The following is a 20,117-nucleotide window of genomic DNA, read 5'->3' on the forward strand; positions in this document are numbered from 1 at the left end:
TATCTAAAATAGGCCCTTGAGGCATTGTACCAACGATGCTGGCGGCATTTCCTCGTTGTATCGCAATACTGAAATTTTGACGTAACTGGTGACCGAAGAGCTGGCGGCTTCTTCGCACAACGTATCAGTATTGCGATACAACGAGGAAATGCCGCCAGCATCCTTGGTACAATGCCTCATATTAATTATATTTCAAAGACCGTGGTTGTACTCGATACATGTTTTAACGAAATCGGCTCGATAGAAAATAATTGCAAAGATTGGTCTTAAAATCACAATTAAACGGTTTTATGTCTTTATTGTTTTGACTTATGGGTCTGCAATTAAAATCACAATTTCAAAACATTTATATCTAAACCGTGGTTGAGTAAAATATTACACTAATAATCCACTTTTTTTATTTAAATATTTTTCTTATTATGCCCTTGCCCAGGCCCAGTAACATGCGACAGTGCTATCTCATTTACTCCGATATAAATAGACAGTGTGCGCGCTTTAGGTATTGACAGCCTCTTAACCAATTGAGCTACGGAAGCCTACCAGAACCTCGCAAATCTTTCCATTCCTTCCCTTAGGTATACACGCCTTTGGGGTGGCTCAATTGGTTAAGAGCAAACGCACAGATTGCGTACGTTGCGGGTTCAAGTCCTTTATTATGTTGTCCTTTCCAAAAGTATACTCCTGCAATATCGAGTTGTTTAGTATTGAAACTCTTTGAAACTCGATATTGTTTCCTTAGTACCGGATCAATTATGTAAGTTTGAGTTGATAACTTCGCAAAGTTGATAAAATATAATAATCATTCAATAAAGGTTTTTGATTCACTTTAAGTTTATTTATTGCTTACGGTTTTTTGTATCTATCGGGTTCAATAGGCCGTACTCAACATTATTTTCTATAGAAATGCTACCTTTCAATGTAACACTGCAGTCCGTAATATATGGCGTCAACCGTATATCAAAAAACAGAAAACGCTCGAGGCGCTCAATTTATTTCTTTGTCACAGATGTATTATTAACCTTTTTGACGCCAATGTCGGATATTTCCGCACCGTAGATCCAACACCGAAGACGGATTAATCCATCACAGACCAAAGAGCAACATATACCAACGTGTATATGCAGTTCAATTTCAGTTTTACACTTCGGTGACGTGGCTTCCGAGTGACAGGTTTTGTGTTTGACACGGCGTCGAAAAGGTTAAAGTCAACATTGGCAGCGTTCGAATGATGTCCCTTACCTGACTTGGCGATGTGGAATGAAACAGAGGCCGTAGACTGATTTATTGACCAACATAAATTGAAAATAAAAATGAGTTGGGAAGACAGAATGCGACGAAAAGAACAGATCCACAATGAAGCGTGTAGAAGAGAAGCCATACGTCAAGTCTCACATTTGATATAAATTTCTTGACAAAATTACCTTTTTGACATTACTGCCGAATGGAAGTCAATGTTACTGCCCGGATCTTTGGAGTCGAAGCAATGGCGCGCTGCAATACTGCAGTAATGTTGGTGCAGTGTGATTCCGAACGGTACCTTAAAAGTGTTTTTGTTGCAGGCGGTGGTGATGTACGCGTCAACCTACGTGCTGGTCGCACTGAGCATAGACCGCTGTGACGCCATCACCAATCCTATGAACTTCTCGGGCAGTTGTAAGTAAAACCATTATTCCCTACAATTTCTTTATCTTAGACCCTACCCTGTTGAATTTTAGACACTTCAAAGTAACGCGCGGTTTTAGTTTCACAAGTTGCTGCTCGCGCTAGCTGCAGCAAGAAAGCGTGGACAAGTGCAAGTGGTTGTGTTCGTGGAAAACTAAATTTATTCTATACGATTGTTTTGTTTTTCTTTCATGTTGGTCGCACTGAGCACGGTGCGATGCCATCACCAATAATACGATATTATACATTTTTCCACAACTAAATATTTTCCATTTTCCATGTTTTTTTTTTGCATGTTATTGACACAATGAATAACTAGATTTATAGGTTTCCTTTTTTAACTTTGCAAAATTTTTTTTTAAACCGAAACTTATAACCCTAGAATATATTATGCTGACGTGATCGACCTGAAAATCAAAGTGATTTGTTAAGATTTAGTTAGTGGAAACCGTTTTCTTCCGAAATGGAAATTTCGTAGAAAAAGTACCGTTATTTTGTAAGGATCGCAAAGCTATTCTTCCTTCTTAGGTGGGGGCCTAAGGGGGCATGCAGGTTTTCAAAATTCAAAATTAAAATTCAAAATTCAAAATTTTATTCTGCAAGTAGGCCTCAAGGGCTCTTTTACGAGTCAATACAACATTTATAGTAACATCATATAGTGACATGAAAAATACATAACAACATTTATAAATACAACAGCCAATACCTGGGTAAACATTACATTACTTATAATAATCTTAAAATAAATAATTACTACAATACAATAGAGATGTATAGTCTCTAGTGTTAAAAACACATTAAATCTGGAAATGTAAAAGGTCCCCAATGTCAGAGTACTAATACTAATAAAATTTGGAGGTGTAAAGTCTCTCCAAGTGTCAAAATAAAATTTATACTAAATAAATAAACCGCGTCTGGACTGTTAAACTAGCAGTCTCATAAACTAATGCTACATTCTGTACATAACTAGTATGTACCAAGTCAAGTATATTATACAATATGACAGAGACGTATAGCCTCCACGGTTAATACATTAATACTGTGTCTGAGAAAAATAATAATACACAATAATAATGACATTAATAAGATTTGGAGGTGTAAAGGTTCTCCAAATGTCAAAGAATAAAAAAAAAATTTGTATGAAATACATGTTTCACGTCAAGAGACTGTTAAGCTAACAATCTTAAAACTAGTTCTACAGAATACATAACTACTATGTACTTAATATGTCAATGTCATCATCAAAATAACCCTTTTTGCCTTTTATCTCAATTACCCTGAATGTCCACTTCTGTTCAAAATATTTTCTTGTGATCCTTTAGCCACATCTCATCATTGTATACTAAAATTATACTGCTTATGGTATGCAGGGTAACGTTATACAATGAGGGCTACCATTTTTTTGCTCACCAGTTGGTGTTTCTGTAGATGGTGGGCCAGAAAAACAGCTCTTAACAAAACGCTTTCGTGTTCAAAGTCCATTATGTGACCTTTCTCACAAGTGCAAACGCGACTATGTTACGATATTCCATCATGGAATACCAGTGCCTATCTTCCGGTTTCTACATCAGACCTTGAAACCTAATCGTGGTCAAAGTTCATTACAAGACCTTTCTAACAAATCCAAACACAGCTATGATACGATGTTCCATCATGAAGTTCCAGTTCATATCTTCCGGCTCCATCATCAGATCAGTTCGACAGTACCATATTATTGTATTGTCATCAGAACTACATACAGCCTCCAATTTTAATTTTTTTGATCCTTATAAGATGGTTAAATTAGTTACCTTAGATTCCATTACATAGTTACATACAGGTCGACCTAATAAAAGCGTGTTAAAAATTAAATACTTAATACGTTCTAATATACACAAAGGTATAAGGTATGTCTAAAATTACCGTTTTTATACCTATGTTGCGATAGATTTGAATATTTTGACCCATTTTAAATGTAATCAATTGTAGAATCGCTGTGGTTACAGTAGAATAAGCATTACTGTTTAATGTAACCAACAAGCCAACGAAACCGCAGAATAAATAGGTATTCAGTTTACTTTTCCTGAGCTCTGCGAAATTTATAGTGTTTATTTGATTTCACAAACCAGTTGAGTTAACACATTTAATTTTACACAACTGGTCTGCCTTTCACCTATCTATTATCTTTTTTAGGGTTCCGTAGCCAAATGGCAAAAAACGAAACCCTTATAGATTCGTCATGTCCGTCTGTCTGTCCGTTTATGTCACAGCCACTTTTTTCCGAAACTATAAGAACTATACTGTTCAAACTTGGTAAGTAGATGTATTCTATGATACGCATTAAGATTTTCACACAAAAATAGAAAAAAAAACAATAAATTTTGGGGGTTCCCCATACTTAGAACTGAAACTCAAAAATTTTTTTTTCATGAAACCCATACGCGCGCATCAAACCCATGCACTCGTAGTGCATTCGCGCCCGCTAATAAACGCGAGCGATCGTATCATATCAATAGCACAACTGTAACAGATTTTACAGTAAATATGGTGCTACTTTACCGCACTAGTGCGAAAATTAGCATATTACGTTACTATGTCGAACATTTAAAGGGCCATATGTACTGTAAAACGTTGTACGATACATGTGCGAATAGGTAATTCGCAACTCGTGTCGATTTAAAACACTCCCTTCGGTCGTGTTTTAATTTATCACCACTCGTTTCGAATTTCCTATTTTTCGCACTTGTATCGTAATGTACTATTATCTACACACGTATCATAAATTACTCCCTGTGATGCGTTCAAAAACCGTAAATTAGGGTCAGTATAAAGATAAACTGAGTTCGCACCTGGCTGTTGTAAATCCGCACTTAAACACTGCACATTAAAGTCCACTTTACTATTATCTTTCACTTTATTTTGATTGCAACAGATACTATTTATTTGACTTCATTGTTTTAGAAAAACACACAGTTATCTAGTTTGCATCTTAAAAAGTGACATCTAGCGATCTATTTGGTAACTAATTTTCAGTTTTTACATTTATGCGGCAATTTTAAATCTCAACAAGAATTTTATCACAATATTTTTTATATCTGTGGAAAAGTTAATATTGCATATTAACAAAGAGAATTTGAAATAGAGGTGGATTGTCAAAGAAAACTACGAGTATGTAGCCACGTAAATTTACTGCCATCTTTCGACACATGATTAAAACTTTTAGAACGCCATTTGACTTTAATCCTTATTCTTTCACTGATATTAAACAAAGGACAATGGGCACTTTTGTATGGGGAGTGTCCCATGGATGTATACTGTTGAGACATATGTCGTTTTAAAGCTCTTAATCGTAGTATTATTTTATTGTATGGCACCAACCTTAGACCACTTGCAGGGACCGAGCTATATAAAAAAAGAAGTTGCGCATATAAGCAGTTATATTTCCTTATACGCGGGATATAAAAAGTTTTAGCGTATTTTATTCGAAAGAATATAAAAAATGCTTTATGTTTTTTGTATCAACACCAATGATAAAGTATTTAAAGGGACACAATGAACAGTTTTAAAAAATCGTCATTCTAAAAATTACTTGATACACAGCGAAATAAGAGTGTATACAAATGCCATGCATATCATGTGAAAAGTATTTTTATAAGCTATTTTTCGTATAATATAACTGGGGTCAAATCGTTGCAGGGACCAAAATAAAACCATTTAATGAGTTAATTAATTGTAGTTAATTACACCTTAACTTTTCTACTCAACGCCAGATGTCGCTCTAAAGCAAAATTCTACTTGACGTAAAACATTTATACATCGCGGTAATCTCGTCAGTCTTACTCCATCATTTTAAAAAGTATAGACTAGTTTATGGATTTCTAAAGTTATGTCAAGATGACTCTGAATGTAATATTGTCAACAATAATTGTCAAAACACGCAATTTAAAATATTCAACATTGTAATTACAAAATAGTATATTTCTAATACGCTATAATTTTCTCCAATCGAAAGGCACTCCATTCCATTGATCTCAGAGAGTATGCTCCTTGATGATCTTCACTATTCATGAGGTAGGTAAGATCAAAGTATTATTTTTTCTCGTATAGCTGCTATATAGCGTTCGACTCCATGGAAAATAAAGGCTCCAAATTATATAAAAAATGTAGCATATATACAAAGTGCAATTTAGATAGTATTCCAGAAAAAAATGCGCCTATGTAAATGCTGAAAAGTTTCCTATCGTATTGTCGAACAAATTCATATCTACTTCTGATCTACGCGACCTTAGAAGTTTGGATTGTCCTACCTAATCATTTTACATTTTATTGTTTTTAGAACAAGAATTATTTTACTTCCCACTGTCTATGTAAGGGGACTTAGAGCGGATTCATACTTTACTATACGTGTCGTGTCGAATGATAGTCCCTATGTCAGTTTCTCCAATTCTATTTTGCGTAGGATAAGTTAAAAAAATAATTAAAAATATGTGTTACCGTATTTTTATTCGTGAAATGTTACCTATATTTCTAAGTTAATGATTGTACTATACTTCCAAAAATATGTCTGACAAACATTTTATATGAAAGCCATTTTTCCATGTAAAAATGAACTGTTATAGGGACCATCTTTTGAATTTATGATAATTTATTCATATTTTAATGTACTCGGGTAGTTAATATTGCAGGCATTATATCAGCACTAAATAAATGCTGTGAACCAGATATATATTAAGTGGCGAATAACGTTTCCAAATCGCATTTTCTTTTGACATATTTTTCTTTTTTTTTTGCTCTTTTTTTCACGACCGGTTTGGCCTAGTAAGTCGATGATCCTGGGTTTGAATCCCGGTAAGGGCATTTATTTGTGTGATGAGCACAGATATTTGTTCCTGAGTCATGGATGTTTTCTATGTGTTTAAGTATTTGTATATTATATATTATTATGTCGTTGTATGAGTACCCACAAAACAAGCCTTCTCGGCTTGCCGTGGGACTCAGTTAATTTGTGTAAGAATGTCCCTATAATATTTATTTATTGTTATTATTATTGTATGTCCGGTAACAGAACTCCCCAGGAGCACTCGGGTGTGTAAGGTCGCTACTCCCCAACTTATTATAATTGTTATTACTTTCAGCATTTTTAAGTTGTTCATCGGACACTGGGGCCATTGAAGTTTCAAGTTGGCGGCATCAAAATGGAGTACCTAGGTACTGTTTCAAATAAATGGGTGGTAAGTAAGTACATTTGGTGAAGTGGAACTGCTGATGTTGATCAGAAACGGAACTCTTCCACGCGCGTGATTTGTCTTCTTTGTTAAGTTTGTAGCGAGTAAGTTTCAAGTACCAAGGTTTTTAGGAACCTTTGTGTCAAGGTAAAGGTCTGACGATGGGTTCCATGAGGAAGCGAGGGAACACCTCAAATCTTATAGGCATATAGTCATTTTGGATTTTCATCAATACCTTAAGCTTTTTCATTCCCACTAGTGGCATTTAATGAAGTGGAACTATTGATGTTGACCAAAACGGAACTCTTGAACGCGCGAGATTTTTCTTCTTTGTTTTTTTTAATGATATAAGAGGCAAACGAGCAGACGTCACACCTGATGGTAAGCGATTACCGCCGCCCATGGACACCTGCTAAACCATAGGGGTTGTAAGTTCGGTGCTGGCCTTTAAGATTGGAATACGCTGTTTTCTTAAAGTTTTAAATGTCGTATTGGTCCGGAAATACCGCAGGCAACAGATCATTTCATAGTTTAGCTGTATGAGGCAGGAAGTTTCTAGAGAAATGCACAGTTGAGGACTGCCAACCATCTAAGTGGTGAAAATAAAAATGTTGTAGCGTAGAGCGATGACGAAAAGAGGCGGCAAGGATTAATCCGAGCAATTCGATGGAACACTCGCCGTAATAGATTTGTCCTGATAAGTTTGTAGAAAGTAAGGTTGTTAAAAAACATCTGTGTCTAGATCCAGGTCTGATTACCTCAAACCTTATAGAAATACATATAGTTTTTTTTGGATTTACATCAATATCTTTGGGCGTTTTATTAAAAAAAAAGCTACATTTAATCAAGTGGAACTGCTGATATGTTCCAGAACGGAACTTTTCAACGCACACGTTTTGTATTCTTTATTAAGCTTGTAGTGAGTAAGGTTCTTAAGGTGTACTTAATACATCAATGTCCAGTTCTGATGATGGGTTTCATGAAGAATCGAGGGAATTCCTAAAATCTTTTAGGCATACATGTAATAATTTCTGGGATTTTATTTACATATCAAGCATTATTATTAAAAAAGTGTCATTTGACTAAAAGTAACAGCTGATGTTGACCAGAATGGAACTCACCAACTCGCGCGCGATTTGTTTTATTAGTTAAGTTTGTAGCAAGTAAGTTTTAAGTATTAAGGTTTCTAGGAACATTTGTGTCAAGGTAAAGGTCTGATGATGGGTCCCATGAAGAATCGAGGGAATTTCTTAAATGCTATAGGCATATATGTAGTACTTATTGGATTTTCATCAACATATTATCAACTTTTATTCACAAAAGTGACATATGATGATGTGGAACTACTGATGTTGACCAGAACGGAACTCCAAACCGTGTAATTTTTCTTCGTTAAGTTTGTAGCAAGTAAGGTTCTTAAGAAACATTTTTGTCAAAGTACAGTTCTGATGATGGGTTTCATGAAGAATCGAGGGAATTCCTAAAATCTTATAGGCATACATGTAATAATTTCTGGGATTTTATTTACATATCAAGCATTTTTATTAAAAAATTGTCATTTGACTAAGTGTAACAGCTGATGTTGACCAGAATGGAGCTCGCCAACTCACGCGCGATTTGTTTTATTAGTTAAGTTTGTAGCAAGTAAGTTTTAAGTACTAAGGTTTTTAGGAACATTCGTGTCAAGGTAAAGGTCTGATGATGGGTCCCATGAAGAATCGAGGGAATTTCTTAAATGTTATAGGTATATATATAGTACTTATTGGATTTTCATCAACATATTATCAAGTCTTATTCACAAAAGTGACATTTGATGATGTGGAACTACTGATGTTGACCAAAACGGAACTCCAACGCGCGCAATTTTTCTTCGTTGTTAAGTTTGTAGCGAGTAAGGTTCTCAAGAAACATTTTTGTCGAAGTACAGTTCTGATGATGTGTTTCATGAGAAAGCGAGGGAACTCCTCATTCTCCTCAATTCTTATAGGAATATAGTCATTTTGGATTTTCATCAATATCTTTAGCTTTTTTTATTCACATTAGTGGCATTTGATGAAGTGGAACTAGTGATGTTGACTAAAACGGAACTCTTCAACGCGTGAGATTTTTTCTTTTTTTGTTTGTTGTGATATAAGAGGCAAACTAGCAGACGAATCAACTGATGGTAAGCAATTACCGCTGGCCATGGACATCTGTTACACCTTAGGGATTGTAAGTGCGGTGCCGGCATTTAAGATAGGAACACGCTCTTTCCTTAAAGTTTGAAAGATCGTATTGGGCCGGAAATACCGCATGCGACAGATCATTTCATAGTTTAGCTGTATGAGGCAGGAAGTTTCTAGAGAAATGCACAGTTGAGGATTGCCAACCATCTAAGTGGTGAAGATATAAATGATGTAGCGTAAAGCGGTGACGGAAAGAGGCGGCAGAGATTAATCCGAACAATTCCTCGGAACTTTTAAGTTTGTAGAAAGTAAGGTTCTTAAGAAATATCTGTGGTAGACACCAGTGTCTAGTGTCTAGGTCTGATGATGGACACCTCAAACCTTATAGAAATACATATAGTTTTTTTTTTCATCAATATCTCTAGGTGTTTTATTTAAAAAAAGTTATATTTGATCAAGTGGAACTGCTGATGTTGTCCAGAACGGAACTTTTTAACGCACGCGTTTTGTATTCTTTATTAAGCTTGTAGCAAGTAACGTTCTTAAGGTGTATTTATATCAATGTTCAGTTCTGATGATGGGTTTCATAAATAATCGAGGGAATTCCTGACATCTTATAATTTCTGGATTTTTATTTACATATCAAGCATTTTTATTAAAAAGTGACATTTGACGAAATGCAACAGCTGATGCTGGCCAAAATGGAACTCGCCAATTCGCGCGCGATATGTTTTATTTGTTTATTTTGTAGCAAGTAAAGTTCTTGAAGACATTTGTGTCATAAGGTCTAGTTCTGAGGATGGGTTCCATGAGAAATCGAAGAAATTCCTCAAATCTTATAGGCATACAATACATACAGTAATGTTTGGATTCTCGTCAACATATCAAGCATTTTTATTTAAACAAGTTAGTGATATTGACCAGAACGGAACTCTTCAACGCGCGCGATTCTTATTCTTTGTTAAGTTTGTAGCAAGCTAGGTTCTTAGGAAACATTTGTGTCAAGGTCCAGTTATGATGATGGATTCAATGAGGAATTGAGGATTTTAAATCGATTTGAATTCACAATTGGGAGGAATTGAGGATTTTCGTCAATATATCAAGTTTTTTTTATTTGAACAAGTGACATTTGATGAAGTGAAATTGCTGATATTGAGCAAAATGAAACTCTTCAACGACAAGTATTTTACCTTAGGCGTGTTTTTTATTTTATTTCGTTTATAGCATGTAAGGCTTTTAAGGAACATTTGTGTCAAGGTCCAGTTCTGATGATAGGTTCTACGAGAAACCGAAGGAGCTTCTCATATTGTATAGGATAGGCATACATATAGTCATTTTAGGATTTTCATCAATATTACAAGCATTTTTACTCAATAAAGTGAAATTTGTTGAAGTAGAATTGCTGATGAAGAACGGAACACCTCAACGACTTCCAGATTCTTTATTTTTATTACTCTTCTTTCTTTTTCATTATTCTTAGAACAGGTATTTCTAGTAAGTGAACCGAACTGCTAATATTAAAAGTAGGTAGGTAGGTAGGTTAAATAGGTTAAAACTGTAAGGATTATTATGTATAAGTAGTCTTTCTTTTAATTAAACATAGGTAAGTAATTCTATTTAAGTATAAGTGTCTTTAAAAAAAACATCAATCGACTCTTATCTGTCACTAGTTCCAGTTTCAGAGTATAAAATCCGGGTACACAGCCACGGCCAGCCGGGTAGCCAGACAGTTCGAATACGGACAAGTTATTGTGAATAAAAAATCTTATCGTCTTGCAAAAGTTATTGTCATAAATGTATAGGTTTCGAATGCATGAATATAAAGTTAAAATGCTGGTAAAAGTATTAGTTTTTATCATTAACCATTTTATATCCCAACAAAACTGTTACCCTTACAAAAATAAAATGCTTTCATTACCTGATGTAGGTTACGTTAGGTAATAAATAAATAAATAGGTAGGGACAATCTTACACAGATTGGCCCCAAACTAATCAAAGCTTGTACTATGGGTACTAGGCGACGTTAAACATACTTATTTAGATAAATATATATTTACGTATATACATAGAAAACACGCATGCCTTAGGAACAAATATCTGTATTCATCACACAAAGAAATGCCCTTACGCGATTCAAACTCGGGACCATCGGCTTCATACTTCATAGGCAGGGTCACTACCCACTAGGCCAAACCGGTCGGCAAAAGGTAAAGATAATTAGGTAAAGACAATGAATAATTAAACGTATTATAAATTGACACCAATATCCATCAAATAGTATAACTAGGTATGCTAAGAGCGGGCTTCAGGCCATTACGTCGCACCTTTAGAATTAAACTAATTTGACTCAAAAAGTACGACTACTTTATATATGTAGTTTGGTAGAACAGTAAGAACTCACTATATGTGTCTCTTTTTCATGCGGTGAAATCCCCCCCACCCGGAAAGGGTAGCGACGCCCATTTTATCGACTCTCGAGTCGACTCCAATCTGATACTAATAGTAAGTAAGTACTTACTTAGTAAGCAAATTGTAGTAGTCATCCCTTCTTAGTAAAAGGAAAGTATTGTAAAGATACTACTTTTTGACCGACTTCAAAAACTTTCTGAACCAATGTTGAAAATTAGTTATCGTTTGAAAGTGGGTATATAGTTCCAAGATGGTCCTATTTTTGACAAAACTACGAGGAATTAAGGGAACTCCCCAAATCTTATAGGCGTTTTTTAGTTTCATCATCAGACCAGGCATTGCCATTCAAAAAAGTGCTATTTGAAGAAGTGGAACTTCTGATCAGGACCAGAAAATAACTCTTTAACGATGCGTATTTCACGCTAGACGATTTGTCTTCTTTGTTATGTTTGTAAAGAAGCTACTTGCTTAACGAGGTTTAAGGAATATTTGTGTAAAGGTCTAGCTTACATCATGGGTTCCATGAGGAATTGAGGCAACCTCTCAATTCTTGATGGAACGTAAAACTGTTTATTGACATAATTGTCGATAGGTATCCCATCTGCTCTAATTTACCCCACTTGACGGTACTTACATGAAAAAAAAACTTCTCTTAAAAATAGGAAACCGACTTCAAACATAGGTATTAGAAAACAATACAAAAACTGTTATTGTATTTTCAGAAACCATACGGAAATAATGAGGATGCATCGACATAAGAAGAATCGAACATGGGCAAGATAAAGTTCAAGAAAAAAGCAAATATAATGTGTACTTGTGTGTAGTCAAAGAAAGTTGAAAAATAAAGCATAATTAATGGCCATAGAATACAGAACCGATACACGAACATTAAGACTATTAAAAATAGACATATAGGTTGATCGTACTACTCGTACTAATGTATTTCTTTTGTTCAATTATATTATTGCATTAAAGTTAGATTCTCTAGATATATATTATTCATAGGTTCTGTATTCTATACGAATTGTTTCAGTGTAATTATTGTACTAAATACCGTTGACCGCCTGTCAACAGTATTTATTTCTACATTACTATCACAGAAGATTTTAGGCCCTACAGTAGTTTTTGAATTAGTATTTATTATGGACAAATATAGCGAAATGTGAGTTTTTACCTAAAATATCAATCTTTTGTGAACGTGGTGTAGAGTATATACCGCCTAAGACTGAAGTAGCTACGCAGGCAACGTTTTCAAAATAGAATCGTGTTCATGGTCGGCCCATGGTAAAAATAATTAGGTACACGTAGACCCGCTAAATAAACCCCGTGGACCCACCAGGAGAACATATTGGAGAGACTAGAGATAATACACCGCTTTAAGGGCGGTCGCACTCGGCATTGACATCTGGCGTCTAGATGGCGGGTGGACCTCAGCGAATTTCAAAGAAATATTTATAAACATCCAATGACGTCCGGCTCGGACACCAGATCTTCAATCTCCTGATTCCTGTGGAGTCTCCAGGTTCCATCCTCTCCACGTGTGAGTCCTAGGATTTTTCGCGCTGCCAGACTCCGATGACTCAGGCACGTAGTCCAGATGGGTGAGGATCGTGCAGCCTGGAGGGCGTACTCTGAAGTTCCAAATGGCCGAAGACCGTCTAGACGTCCTAGGTAGGTCCCGCTGGAGAGATGAAATGCAAAAAGACCTTAGCGAACTCGGCGCCGTCGACTAGATGGAAACGGTTTTGGACAGAGAAGCATGGCGGTCTTTGGTGTCGGAGGCCAAGATCCACTTCGGGTCGCTGCGCCACAGCAGTAAGTAAGTATTTATAAACATACTGTACCTTCTGTGTACCTAACCCAAAACGAGATATTTAAGAAAAAGTCCACCCGCCATTCTGACGTCAGGATTGCGGTTGGACCTATGAAATCTTGCATTATACCGCACTAAAAGTATGCAGTTATATGGTACAGTCGCCATCAGATATATCGGAGTGGCCGAGGTGCTCAAAGATCTCTAAACACGCACTCTAACCTCTTGACAGTAGAGGCATGTTCAGATATTCGTGGGTACCTTGGCCGCTCCGATATATATGATGGTGACTGTACCTTCAGTGTACCTCTGTAAATAGAAATAGAAACCGGTGTACCTCTCCCCAAAACAAGCTAGGCTAAGCTCATGCACAATATAACTGCATACTTTTAGTGCGGTATAATGCAAGATTTCATAGGTCCACCCGCCATCCTGACGTCAGGTTGGCGGGTGGACCGTTTTGTAAAATATCTCGTTTTGGGGAAAGGTACACTGGTTTATATTAAAGGTACACTGAGGTACACAGAAGGTACAATATGTTTATAAATATTTCTTTGAAATTCGCTGAGGTCCACCGCCATCCTGACGCTTACCATATATCTAAGGACCGACCTTAGGGGCAATAACGATAGTGCTAGTTCAGTTGTGTCATTCACAAATTCGAGCCAATTGTGCTGTCTAACGCAACTAGATGCGATCAATCGCGTGCATAATGCGAACTCATCAACCAATCACGTTGTGGTACTTGTGGCGTTAGACTGCACGATTGGCTCAAACTCGTGTGCGTAACACCGCTGTACTGGCCCCATTCTTATTGCCCGTAAGGCCCGTCCTCAGATATATTATGTCAACGACACAGTCGCGATTAAAAAAAATCACATCGCTTCTGCTACCAAATTGTTGAGCATAACGTTTTCCTATCCATAGGTTCCATCTGTCCAGTAGGATCCACCATCTCGATCCACCAGATTGAAGAGATTGTTACTTAACTGATGGATCGAGATAATGAAACCTACTGAATAGAGCGGGTCGATTGGATATAACAAAGTACGCTTATATGAAACGCTACTCCGGTGTGCGAGTGAGACAGTCAGGCCAATTTGAACTTGCATTTGACAGAAAACTGACTCCATCAAACGCTACCAGTTCCATTGCCGGCCTCTTCGCTGCCTTCTATAGTGGTTCAATCTTACCTTGCTTATGAATAAAAAGGGGCGTGCACACCGATATTAGAGTAATATTGGAATCATATCAGTTAGTTGCGGGCGTCTCGCTCGCACAAATACATGCGTATAAGTGCGAAATGAACACACGAATGACAGCTAACTGGTATCATTCCAATATTATTCTAAAATTGGTTTAATGTCAGTTGCACTTTCGAATTGGCCTACATAGCGATTTCCTTAGCCTGCACACCGGATCGGCGTGTGGGCCGGCATCTAGCTAATGTAAAGCCACCTCATTAGGTGCTTTTAGCCTTTTGAACGGCAAGAACACCTAAAGATGTGGTGAGAGAAAGCCGCGCGTCCCTCATGCACTGCACTAGCTTTACAGCTTGCATTGCGACCAATGTATGCCGCTCACCGCCCCGCCGGTCGCGTGGGTCCAATCCGCGGCCCTAGAAGACGTACTTTACATATAAACAAGAGCACGCGAGCATTTTGCGAGTTGTGTATGTGTACTTGTGTTATCTAGGCGCACAAACGGTTACAATAACAAGAAGTGTACACCGCGTGTGCAGTCCAACACGGGAGCACGGGTGTGATTCGAAAATAACGCGCTAGCGACGCATTACGACATTGATGTTTTACCCTTTGAACGCCATAACAAAAACGTTACTCACATGCCAAGGTCACGGGCGCAAGTGAGCTTAAAAAGTGCATGAGTATTACATTAGGGACTTTGACAGCGATTATAACAGCTATAATCATTAATGTGTTCATGGCCCTTAAATCATGTCTAGTGACGGCGCCTTTAGGTGTTCTTGACGTTCAAAAGGTTAAGGGCGTTTGCTAGCTGGCGCTAGTGCACGGAGCGGGCAAACACGCGCAGGTGCCTTTGTAAGTAAAATCAGTCGCACGCGTCCGCGCCAGTTAGCGTTGCTCATACTGTAAGAGCTCGTTCCCACTATGTCGGATGTCGTGGCGATTTTTAATCGTACGTTCCACTGGCAGAACATTTTATATGAAGCTGTTCACACTCGTCCGACAACGATTTTGTGTCGGATACGACATGAAATGTCGTGCGTTTTGCCAGCCCTCCCAGCCCGGAAAAAAAAATATAGCGCTGTTCACATTTTGTCGGATGTCGGAACGATTTCGCCCGCGCCGCCCGCGCGGTACTCCCTCACACACCCGCGCGTCGCTGCCGCGTCGTTGCGATCGCTTCTTAATTCAGCTATCAAATTCTGAAATATTCATAAGGTAAATCTTTCCCTGAGAATTGGGTGTACCCAATATCTCCTTTTTTTAACTGCCTCTAATCGTTTCTTTCGCAAATAATACAAAACCACAAACATTTCGTCGACGTTCATCTAGTACTAAGCCTCGCTACCCACTCGAAAAATACACGCCAGCTGCGATCGTGCACGACAGACGACTAGTGGGAACAGTACCGCCGACACCCGATTGAAATCCGGATCCGACATCCGACATAGTGAGAACAGCGGCAACGACACACGATTAAAAATCGCCACGACATCCGACATAGTGGGAACGAGCTCTAAGCCGCACGCCCGCTCCATGCACACGCGCGACGTTGCGGACGCCCTATGCCCTAAACCTTACTTGAAAGTGTGAAGGTTACTCTGACAACGGCTATATCAGCTATAATGTATTTATGACGCTTTGAGCATAGCTAGTTACGACGCCTTAAGGTATTCTTGGCGTTCAAAAGGTTAAGGGCGTTTGCTAGCTGGCGCGAGTGCACGGAGCGGGTGCACGTGCGCGGGTGCCTTTGTAGGTAAAATTCGTCGCACGCGTCCGCGCCAGCTAGCGTCGCCAGTTACTGTTTTTCGTTAACCCGCTTCAGCTAGCAAACTAATCGCAAATGGTCCGAGATTGGCGCAATAACCATGCATTTCCTTATCTGGATCTGGATGCACCTATTCACCAATGCTTGCTTTAAAGTAACTTGTCGACTCGTCCTGATAATATTTGTGCGACCGTGAAGAAAATCTATGCTGTCACTTATTTTTCAATTTATATGAAATAAAGATGTTAAATGTATTCAAAAGTTTTTATTTAATAAGGTATGTATAAGTGCTCTGTGCATCCGCACCAGCTAGCGGTGCCCTTAGCAAACCAATCGCAAATGGTCCGAGATTGGCGCAATAACCATGCATTCTCTTATCTGGATCTGGATGCACCTATTCACCAATGCTTGCTTTAAATTAACTTGTCGACTCATCCTGCTAATATTTGTGCGACCGTGAAGAAAATGTATGCCGTCAGTTATTTTTCAATTTATATGAAATAAAGGTGTTAAATGTATTCAAAAGTTTTTATTTCATATGTATATATAATGGAACGAAATACAGCTACTATCTTAGCTTGGCAAGCAGTTAAGAGTCGCTGATGCTTTTATTGTATTCACTGCGTTAATTTTAGGTTTAAGATTCTTTATTCTCACTAAGAATTTGACAATTCACTTACATGAGAACTTAAAACTACACAATTTAATCCTGCTTCATATGGCAAACGAAGGAAACGTTGCTTTGAACCGCGACGCAATCGCAAATGTTTCACTTTTACACAATTTTCCTGCAGAGAGACAAAACAAGTATGTACATAGTACCTTTTTACGATTTATTTTATCGTAACATATAAACTTAGATTTATTTTCTTGCTGCTAATTATGGTACTCCAACTACTCCATAAATACATTTACTTACCTACTTATTGCTTAGGAATCTTATTTCATGTTTAATAATAAGGTTATATAACGTTTCTAGCGGGACATAACGCGAACTTTAAAAAATGTAATGCTTTTTCTACCTTTATCACTCGAATATGTAAGAGCAAGAGAGATAAATAGACGAAACTTACTAGTTCAAGGTAACCACATGTTTTATTGTCAAAGTTCTGATTGTTATTCTTCGGTGACATTTTTAGCGTTTATAAGCGACTATACGGATCCAGCATTTGCCGCTCATTCGGTTCTCCTATTGCACGCAAGATGTCAGTACTAGAGAGGATTTGAAAAATCATAATTAAGTAGTTTAGTGCCATTTATTGAGCAGTAATAATTTAAAAAAAAATATAAATTACTTTTTCATTATATTTCAGGCATGCAAAGTGATGTAAATGGTTACAAAAGTAACTCTATATGAATGACATTTTTTAGTTCCAGTTTACGCCGCAGCGCATGATCAAAATTATTAATATCATCTTCCCTGGACACTTTCGGTCTTTGGTGTCATATAAGTAATTAATGCTTAATTGAAGACCTTCCAAATAGGATATGACTCAATTGTATATACCAATAGTAAAAAATACCCAAACTGCTACCAAGGCTCCATCTAGTGCCAGGTAGAACAAACAAAGCGGCATTTACCACAATTAATTAACGAAAAAACTCGTTTTATTACCGCCCCTGCAAGCATTTGAGTGCAAGTATATATATATTAAAATACCTTATAAAAATGTCTTTTAAATGATATATATGGCTTGAGTATACAAGCAAGTTTCAGTGTTTAATAGCAGTATTTTTAATTCAAGCATATGTTATATCAACTAATTCCAGCCCTGTACGTACTTAAACGTAAGTAGTGGTAAACAGAAATCTAGAATTTCTCATATTCTTTCATACAAAACACCTAACAACCGGCTACGTAACAAGTACTTTGTAAAACAACAGTTTATATTCGCCACTCTTTTTTTTTAATTGCTCAGTCCCTGCACGTTATCCAAAGTTGGTGTCATACAATAAAATAATGCTAAGAGTAAACCCTTTCAAACGAGATATGTCTCAACAGTATACATCCATGGGACAAATTGCCCATTCTCCTTTATATAAATGTAAATGGCAAGTGTTTATATTGGGGAATAGGAATCCAGTTAAAACTAAAATTGTTAAAACACTTATAAAACTAATTTATATGTATAAGTGTTTTACAATTATTACATAAACTACCCACTTCAAAATCCGAATATCGCTCAAAGCTTAATTTATTTTGTGGCTATAAAAACCAGTGCCGTGTACAGTCGATACTCAAGGCAAACATATAAAAAATATAAGTATTTAGGTTGCCTATTATATTAACTGTAAACAGATTTTTCATTTGACCGAACTATTTTCTTTCTTACTTTCTTTTTACTTCAATAAACATCATCATAAGTCTGATATAATGACGGTACAAATCGTACAATAAGTCCAACAGTTTTGGGTCAACCATAAATTGCGTAAATCAATGAATTAAATCGTCCGTCAAAAGAGTAAACAAAGAATAAGTATGTAAGAATTTTGTCAACGTCGAAATCACTTGTATTTTGTCCTAAGGTTTTATGTGTTTTATGTGGTCAATTTAAGAGGAACACCTCCTCAGATTTGAGAATTTCAGGTAAATATATCCGTCGCGCTGACGGGGGCGGCTCCCAAAATTATTGGACAACCTAGGCGAAAAATCTTGCCTATAAATTCTCAGAAATCCAGGTTTCGGTCTCGACGTTTTCTTCCTCCAAAACTTAACTAATCGTAAAGAAATTTCAAGAACGGAATGAAAAAGAAATTATCTATGTTTCAGCGTTTTTATTTGTGCGTTTATTGATGCCGATTTTGTAGGCTAGGCGTCTGTTTACAACGCATCTATTTGGCCGTTTTGAGTGCTATTTAAACGAACCTAGTTCTGATAAACACAAGAATATCAAAAAAGCAAAACGTACAGACACATTAACTGGTAAAATTTAACTCCAATAGGGTCTCGTTTTTATCCTTTGGGTACAAAAACGCCGTGTATACTTAGAACTAATCGCGCTTGAGAACGTTAACGAGAAAACCTATATTCTTAAAAATACCGTAGTTACTTGAAAAAAGTATTAGATTTTTTATTATAGTAATGAGGTTTCTTTGATCACCAACAATGCAATGCCTTCCCAAGCCTCTTAATTAAAGCCTTCGTAAAAACCTTTTACCATTACGTTATTTACAAATTTGTCCAAAAAGTTTCCCAGCCATATTTTATTTACTTCCCAATTTAGGTCGAATATTTTTTGTGATTCGTTTTTTTATCTAGAACGTGTAAGGAATTTTCCTATAGAAAACGTTTACACGTGTACCCCTTTGACAAATTAGAACGTAAAAATACTTCAAATTCTTTGGGTTTTAATTTGTATTTTTTTTTCAATTGTATGTCGTATTTATGATGATTATGAGTCACACGAAACATTCTTGAAGTTTTGATTATTAAGTGCAATTTATGGTACCATTTGACTGATTATTGATCTCACTCTCTCTTACTCTCACTCTCTCTCTCTTAAGCGTCTAATTTGTAATAACGCAAAAAAACGGTGTTATTCGAAACTTTCAAATTTCTCGAGGTACTCGAGAAATCCTGGTCAAAGAATCCCGTGCCTCGAGAAATAAAAAAAGGTCGAGAAACCACGAAACCCTACTTAGGTAAGATTCCTTCAACGTAGCACGCTTAACGCTGATACTGACCGCCATACAATGGTGTAGTGGAGACGTAAGGCCAGGAAATTAGAAAGGGACAAAAGATATAGGGCCGCGTGAAATTTGCGACGGGAGGTATGACCGCTGCGCGGGTTTTTTCTCTTTATCTCAATTACCCTGAAAATATACATTTGTATGTTTAAAATTTTGCTAGTCAGATCCCTCGCGGCAATATCACTAGCAGTTTTATACTAA

General features: G+C 37.0%; 1 protein-coding gene and 1 long non-coding RNA gene across 2 annotated transcripts in view; both read left to right on the top strand.

Annotated features, from left to right (window-relative positions):
- The window catches only part of LOC133519612 (cardioacceleratory peptide receptor-like), an 84,038-nt gene that overhangs the window by 47,870 nt on the left and 16,051 nt on the right, over positions 1 to 20,117 (top strand). Inside the window, exon 4 of the mRNA XM_061853648.1 lies at positions 1,560 to 1,653. Within this exon, the coding sequence (XP_061709632.1) occupies positions 1,560 to 1,653 (94 nt within the window). The remainder of the gene's footprint in view (positions 1 to 1,559; positions 1,654 to 20,117) is intronic.
- On the top strand, positions 4,900 to 12,436 carry LOC133519618 (uncharacterized). The gene is made up of 2 exons (XR_009799645.1): positions 4,900 to 6,849; positions 12,163 to 12,436. It is a non-coding gene; the product is annotated as an uncharacterized LOC133519618 (long non-coding RNA).

This window comes from Cydia pomonella, chromosome 7, assembly GCF_033807575.1.
Source record: "Cydia pomonella isolate Wapato2018A chromosome 7, ilCydPomo1, whole genome shotgun sequence".
Classification (NCBI taxonomy): domain Eukaryota; kingdom Metazoa; phylum Arthropoda; class Insecta; order Lepidoptera; family Tortricidae; genus Cydia; species Cydia pomonella.